Raw genomic sequence first — 7,919 nt, 5'->3', positions numbered from 1 at the left:
GCGAGTGAGTGAAAAAAGTGAGTTTTTTTACGACAGTGTTGTGAAATATACGTCCCACAGCTCACTGAGACAATATGCGACAACAAAAGTGAAAATCAGCAAAGAAATAGCTAAAGTTGCCGAGTTCCCCTAATTTCAACTAAAATTATATAAAACTGACTAAAAATCGAGCTGAATCTCATGTAACTTATTTTTTAAAGAGCCGAAACTTATTTAGTAATGTTAAAGCATAAGATGCCATGACTTACAGGTCATATAATATTTAACAGGGAATAATAATAAAAACATATTTGCTTCTTTTTATCTCATAATTCAGACTTTTTTTCTCAGAATTGCAAGTTTATTGGCCTATCTCACAATTCAGATTGTAGCCTATAACTCACAACTAGCTTCCATAGTAATGCATGCAAATCATCATGAACCGCATGACTTATTTTGACTCATTAATCCGAGGCTGCGGACATTCCCGTTCTCAGATCAAGCGTGTGTGTCTTCTGCTCGGCTCTCTGTCCAGTGTTTTCACTAGAGAAATCTTTTATGACGCTGTAGTAAACACATCTTCCAGCTCGGCCCTGATCTGACCTGCGTTTGCAGTCGCAGAGCCTCTTGAAAGCAGCGCGAAACTTCTGCGACATGGCGTTGTAGATGATGGGGTTGACGGCGCTGTTGGTGTAAATGCACATGCGACAGAAGAGCAGGAACCAGGTGTTGAGATACGGCGGGTCCATGAGTGAATTCACCACCACTAGAGTCCGGTACGGCATCCAGAGGACCGCAAACAGAACCACCACCATCGCCAGCATCTTCGTGACCTGGAGGAGGAAGAGAAGCGTGAGCTGGTCACGTCTCGTTTGTTTATTTATTTGATAGGGACAAAGTATGTTAATGAACATTAGTTAAAATACAAAATGTAAACTAGCCTGATTATTGCAACAATGCTAATTTACATCATCACTCTCAGAAAAAAAGGTACAAAAGCTGTCACTGGGACAGTACGCTTCAAAAGCGTTCTAAATTTAGGGACTAATATGTACACTTTAGGGACTAATATGTACACTTTTGGGACTAATATGCACTCTTTAGGTACAAATATGTACCTTTTGAAAAGGTACCGCCACTGTGACAGCTTTTGTACCTTTTTTTCTGAGAGTGTATAGTCAGAATAATAGAGGTCACCTGAAGGTCACTGTGCTGTTTTCTGCTTCTAAAGTGTAAGACATTTGTATTAAATAAATAAATTAACAGATACATGCATAATTTGCCATTGTTTATATTTTCTATAAATTTCATAGACATGAAAATAAAAATATAAATAAATGTTTCATTTATATTTTCTATAGACATAATTTAATAATTTATATATATATTATGTATTTATTGGCATTTATTGTCTATTTATATCAAATAAATGATATATACCTGAAAATAAATATATCAATATTAATAAGTATCTTTCTTTCTTTATATTATCTGTTTGTTATGTCAATTTATACAAGATAAATTACATAGGCATACAAATAAATCAACATTAAAATAACTAATGATATGTTGTTTAACTTAAATTAAGTCTTTGTGCAATGTCATTATATAGTGAAAATAAATATTTAAATATTAATACATATATTTTCTTTATATTTTCTGTTTATTATTATGTCAATACATTTCAGATATGTACTTATTATTTTTTTCTTTATAATTTCTATTTATTATGTCAGTTTATATAAAAAAATTACACAGACATTAAAATAAATATAAACGATGTTTTCTTTCTTCATTTCTTTATATTTTCTATAATAGACATACATTTGATATACATATACACTCTCTCTCTCTCACACATACACACACACTGTAAAATACTATATGTGTTTATGCTGCCTTAAGATTTTAAGTTTCAACTTAGATTTTTGAGTCATCACAACAACAAAAAAACACAAAATTTTAAGTTGTGATAACTAATTAAAACAATCATTCTTTGTTATAGTCTTTCCTTCTTTATTTCCTTCTTTCTTTCTCTTTCTTTCTTTCTGTAGAATGAACATGATAGACAGACCAAACCTGTTTTCTGGATGTCGCTGCACTGTTTGTTTTACAGGACACCTTCACTGAACTCTTTCGTCGGCTCTGATGGACGGAGAGCCTTTGCTCGGAGAGATTCGACGGCAGCGGATCTCGAAACAAAACCCTGGCGATCAGACCGTACAGAACCGAAGCCACGACGAGAGGAACGACATAAAACAAGGTGAAGTCCAGAAAGTAGATGGGCATATAGAGGTTCCTGGACACCCGATAGCCACACCGGACCACCACGCCGTTCCCATAAACCGTCTCATTCGTGTCCACCAGGAAAAACCACATGATGCAGTACAGAGACGTGAAGATCCAAACGCAGGCGATGATCTTCTTGGCTCGTGACACGGTGCAGATGAACTGGGCTTTGATGGAGTGGCAGATGGCGATGTAGCGCTCGACGGTGAACGCCGTGATGGAGCAAGACGAGACGTTGATGCCCAGATACTGCAGGAACGTGATGCAAACACAGCCGGCGTATCCGTAGATCCAGGAAGCCACGACCTCGGAGATGTTGGGTAAACCGGCGGCCAGAAGCACGGTCAGATCGGCCACCGCCAGACTCACCAGGTAACAGTTAGTTGCAGTCATCATGTGCTTGCTACGGATCACCACTAAAACCACCATGGCGTTCCCAGCGATTCCCACTCCGCAGATCAGCAGAGACAGAGAGATGGTGACCGCCTGAACCTCCAGAGAGTTCTCCGGCATCGTGGAGTTTCTGTCGGGATGTGTCGAGGTGCTGTTATCCATCGTGGTGTTCCCCATTTCAGCATTCATTCGTCTCAACAAAATTTGAGAAAAGTGAGATTAAGTGCACACGTTTGAGAAGATATGCATGAAACTCACTCACGGAGATGCTGGATGATCCGGTGAGAATACGAGGAGACTTCTTCTCCAGAGAGATGCAGCATCTACTTAGAAAACAAGCCTCTGTCTTCTTCTCTCCTCCTCCTCTTTCACTCACTACCAATGAATCCCTCTCCTCTCTCTCTCCTAATTCTCGTCTAAAGCTTGTGTTCGGTTAGAAATAGTTCAATAAATGCATATTTAAAGGGGGCCTATTATGCAAAATTCACTTTAATGAAGTGTTTGTACACAGATGTGTGTCCAGAGTGTGTAAACAACCAGCCTATAATGGTAAAAATCCACCCACTCCTTTTTTTATAATCCCATGAAATAAATGCCATTAATGAAGGAAATGTGCCAAAGAAAGTCGTTTAAGATTTATATACTTGCACAATTTTTTTTTACGCCGGACTACTTCACAAACGCTGGATTTGCTGAAAAGTTGTTTCTGAAAGATTTTTAGATTAATATGACGGTGCATGCTAGTCGATGATGCTAGTCAACAACTCCACAACAACTACATACATTTATCCACTAACCATTCAGAAACGCCCAGTTGCTTTCTAAAAGTTCTTTTTCCTAAAAAACTTCTTCCTGAGTATTTCCATCAGTGTCTGACTACGATTCGAACATGTAAAGTTAAACACCGCTACCGACAATTTCTGACATTTTGGCTGCGTGAGATTCTCCAGTTTTGTTGTTGCCGAAGCATGAGCTGTAAAGGCTCCGCCCTCTTCTGGAAAGGGGGCGGAGTGAATCAGCTCATTGCATTTAAAGGGACACACACAAAAAAGGCATGTTTTTGCTCACACACAAATAGGGGCAAATTTGACAAGCTGTAATAAATGATCTGTGGGGTATTTTGAGCGGAAACTTCACAGACATATTCTGGGTACACCTGAGACTTATATTACATCTTGTGAAAAGGTGCATAATATGTCCCCTTCAATGGATCTTTTGGGATGCAGGTCATGATCACACAACAAGTGATGAAACACCTTTAAACAACGTGAGTCCAGGTGTAACAATATAATTCTACATTACATAAAACAGCAGCTAATAAAGCTAAAATTGGATAAGCTCATCAGAAAATATTATTTATTTATTTATTTAAAAGAAATGGGCTGGTCTAAGACAGCTATAGTCACTTTTCTGCTCTACAGAAGAAAAAATGGTTCTTTTTACTTAATTTTCTGCCAGGAATTCCCTTTAACTTAAAGGTATAGCGGAGGATTTTCTTTTTCCGGGTGGGTAGCCTATACTATTGGTCCACCTAAGTGTCAATCATTCTGGTGATATGTTTACGTAAGGCCGTCGTAAGTGCTCGTCCCTTCTGCGCATGCGCACTTTCAGGTGTATTATGTGCAGTGTTGGGGAAAGTACTTTTAAAAGTAATGCATTACAATATTGCGTTACTCCCCAAAAAAGTAACTAAGTACGTTACTTAGTTACTTTTTATGGAACGTGATGCATTACATTACTTTTGCGTTACTTTTTCTCACCTGCATGGGCTTGTTTGTTTGTTTTTTAATAACAGCAAAAACAATCTATTTTTGCCAATTGTTAAGGCCCTTTCACATCAAAAGTTAAATGAATAAGCGTAAGGCTGAAGGAAATGCATATTTACTACTGTACAGTAGAGGGCGCCGCTCAAACAAACCTTTCAGCTGCTGCTGTTCTTGATTAAATAACAATAGGATACAGGAGAAGGAAGTTCAACACTCTTATTTCTAAACCTAATCTAAAGTCATTTTTGCTTATTAGTATGGTTGAATTAGATCATTGTAGGTCAGCAGCAAAGACATTGGTTAATAAAGTGAGATTAAATACATAAAGTATATTTGTGTAATTTAACATAGTTAATTATAAAACTTTTGCACAAAATTCTGAGATTGCATTTGACTTTTTTTATTCATTTTGTGGAATACTGAATGTTTTGTGCAAGTGAGATGAGTAAATGCATGTTCAATGCAAATGCACACAACACCTCACTTTATTTCTCTCAACATGGGGACAGGAGAGCTGTCAGTCAATAAATGTGAAAAAGTAACTAGCGTTACTTATTTGAAAAAGTAACTCAGATATTTTGATGTAAATTGAAAAAGTAATGCGTTACTTTACTAGTTACTTGAAAAAGTAATCTGATTACGTAACTCAAGTTACTTGTAATAAGTTACCCCCAACACTGATTATGTGTGATGAGTTACGGTTTCAGCCATTCCTTTGAAAATGGCTGAGGGTCGAAATAGAAAAAATGTATACGAAGTGTATGATAAAAAGAGACAAGCCGCAGAATATAGAAACAAGACCAGAGTGATTTTGGGTGAATATTTCACACGCTGGCATGCGCTAAAAGCACAGGTTGGGCTTCCCACTGATGCCGCAGTCGCGAAGATTCTACTAGACAGGTAAAGTTTGTCATACTATTTGGAGAAATCCATTTAAAATCACAGCTAGTAAAAGTTAATGTAAGCTATGATTAGCGATGCTAGACCTGGCACAAGTCATGCACCGCGTAGACACGGTAAACATCTCAATTTGTCTAAAGTAGCCTTGTGACCAAATGGTAAATGGTATCACGCTGAAATATTCTAAAACCTTGTGTGTTCATTTTCGATAATTACAATGTGTTCACCATAGTATTTATTACACAAATGCAACAAGCTACTTCTCCATTGCATATCATGTCTTGAGTCCTCGGTCACTCAACACGTTTAATAGGCATTTCCTCTCGGGAGAAAATAGAGTGTTGCGCATGTGCATTTTTAAAAAAATTGGAGAGGGCGGGTCTTCTCTAAAATTCGGAAAGATCCTCCGCTATACCTTTAATACAAGAAGTTTCAAAAGATGGGTAAAACACCTGTTCAAATCAATACGGAAAATTATTTTATATTACAGTACATTGGGTCCAATTTTTTGTAAAGTATATGAGATTTGAAATCTGTCATATTTTCTCATGATCGCTCAGTTCTGGATGCAGCTGTTTTTGAGCCAATCACCTGAGCTGTAAATGACATGTGACTAATGACTCGAGCTGCAGGAAAATGACATCATGATTGGCTGATGACATCACTAGAACACAGACAGTCTCAAACCCTAGTGACTATCCTGAGCTGTGTAGTTTAAGACAATATACAGGACAAAAGATAAGACTATAAGAATGTGTTATTGGATTTTAATCATGATGAATTGATTCCCCAATGTTAAATGTTCAATGACAGGAAGATTACCGAGGTAAAGCAGGCAGTCGTCGGCTCTCATGAGGCATCAGCTGTCTGGAAAATAAAACAGCTTTCACAAATGTGACCATCTTCATCTCATGTGAGAGGACATCATTTTAAACAGATTTTACAAAGTACTATATATATTTCCCTCATGTCGTTCCAAACCTGTGCGACTGTGGACCACAAAAAAGATATTCCAAAAAATAAAAGACAATGGAGTCTCAAAATATTTTCTTTTGGATCCACAGAATAAATCACACCGGATTGGTATGACATGAAGGTGGGGAAATAATGCCAGAATTTTCATATTACTATCCCTTTAAGGCAGCACTACTCCTTTTTCTACGCAAACGGAAGCAAACTAGTCAAGAGTTCACAGATCTAATAAAGACAAGACTCCTTCAGAACAACAGGGAATGACTTCAAATGTAAATGATGAATGTTAGTTTGTAGATCCTCTGATATGAGACTCAGATCACAACTAATGACCAACGGATCTCCAGTCTGATATAAAACACTGCAGGATAAACCATTTTTAAATGTAGTAGATTCATCCAGCCTCAAGAGGGAGCCCTCTCACTTCTAGTACTTGAGAAACTCATTTAGCAAAACATGTTACAGCTACCCAACCCAACTAACTTACTGGAAGGGTTTCAAGAATAAAGTATAAGGCTTGTACACATAAATGACAAATCGCAATGAGATTAAATCTGACTCTCAGCCCTGGTTTCACAGACAAGGCTTAAGATAGTCCCAGACTAAAATGTATGTTTGAGCTGTTTTAACTGAACTTGCACTGGTATATCTTATATGTCAGTGCCATTGTTTAGTCTCAAGATGCACACCAGTAATGTATTTTTCTTTGGCACATTTATAAAAGCCACTTAAATGTCTTAATTGAACTAAGGTCTAATTCTGGTTTAATCTAAACCCTGTCTGTGAAACCAGACCTCAGATTATTGTGCTGATGTGGTTGGAATGACTCATGGTTTAAGCTGGTCTTAGCTGGTTTAAGCTGGTCTTAGCTGGTTTAAGATGGTCTTTGCTGGTTTCTGCACTGATTTGAGTGTTTCTGGTACTTTATAATAGCCTGACTACGTCAGACTTCGTACTTCCGCTCAATTTCATTTCACTTCTGTACTCAGTCTGAGATAGCGGCCTATCTATCCGTTTTCCTCCGGCCTGAAAACAGCCGGGCCAATCAACGAACAGAGGGCGGGCTGAGAGCCGTGACGTAGTCGCTAAGCGCCGAGTTTAAGATTAGGTCAGGGAATTGGGAAATCGAAAACAACCGCGGATATGGAGACACGGATGCAAATCGCTCTGCTGTGGAGAATATTCCCGGCATTAGCAAACTGAAGCCAAACAAGAAAAGTGTGTATTAAACATTTTGAATGGAGGTGATGTTGTGGCCCTACTCCCTTTGGGAAAAGTTTAATTTAATATCAACTATTACCGATCGTCAGCGCGAAACTGGGGAGCCTTTTGACAGGTCAGTGTCTCCTTTCTTTTCCAGGTCTTAAATACCGTAAAACTTCAAATAATAGCCCGGGCTTTTATTTGCCCAAACCGTCGAACTGCACCGGCTTGTATTTGAGACAGGCGTCTATATGAGACAGGCCTTTATAATTTAGTGTTGAGATGTTGTTCATTGAGATGTTGTTCCTAGAGTCTCTAATCTCTAAAAATCTCCAAATGCTCCACGTGAAACCGCGGTCTTCCGACCTTTTACTGTCTTGTCGATTGATTTTGATTAATATGCGCGAGAGAGAGTGA

General features: G+C 38.1%; 1 protein-coding gene across 2 annotated transcripts; it reads right to left on the bottom strand.

Annotated features, from left to right (window-relative positions):
- Nucleotides 1-384: 384 nt before the first annotated feature.
- Nucleotides 385-3,728, bottom strand: LOC143715272 (thyrotropin-releasing hormone receptor-like). Of its 2 annotated transcripts, none has more exons than XM_077206943.1 (2): nt 2,059-2,951; nt 385-812 (listed from the first exon to the last, which is right to left on the bottom strand). In XM_077206943.1, the coding sequence occupies exons 1-2, from the start codon at nt 2,848-2,850 to the stop codon at nt 444-446; spliced, it is 1,161 nt and encodes a 386-aa protein (XP_077063058.1). In that variant the 5' UTR covers nt 2,851-2,951; the 3' UTR covers nt 385-443. The 2 variants fall into 2 exon arrangements, 1 of the variants encoding a protein (XP_077063058.1); XR_013195704.1 differs by lacking the exon at nt 2,059-2,951 and adding an exon at nt 3,459-3,728 and having other exon boundaries at nt 682-812.
- Nucleotides 3,729-7,919: the final 4,191 nt, after the last annotated feature.

The sequence above is a fragment of the Siphateles boraxobius genome, unplaced genomic scaffold, assembly GCF_051911475.1.
Source record: "Siphateles boraxobius isolate OS27281-9 unplaced genomic scaffold, OSU_SipBor_1 57, whole genome shotgun sequence".
NCBI lineage: Eukaryota > Metazoa > Chordata > Actinopteri > Cypriniformes > Leuciscidae > Siphateles > Siphateles boraxobius.
This window is presented reverse-complemented; position numbering and strand designations above follow the sequence as displayed.

Bases quoted from the DNA above. Each gene is read 5' to 3' on its own strand.
- LOC143715272 (XM_077206943.1), bottom strand. From the start codon at position 2,850: ATGAATGCTGAAATGGGGAACACCACGATGGATAACAGCACCTCGACA. The intron at 813-2,058 runs GTTTGGTCTGTC...TTCCTCCTCCAG, and splicing joins CAGCGACATCCAGAAAACAG to GTCACGAAGATGCTGGCGAT.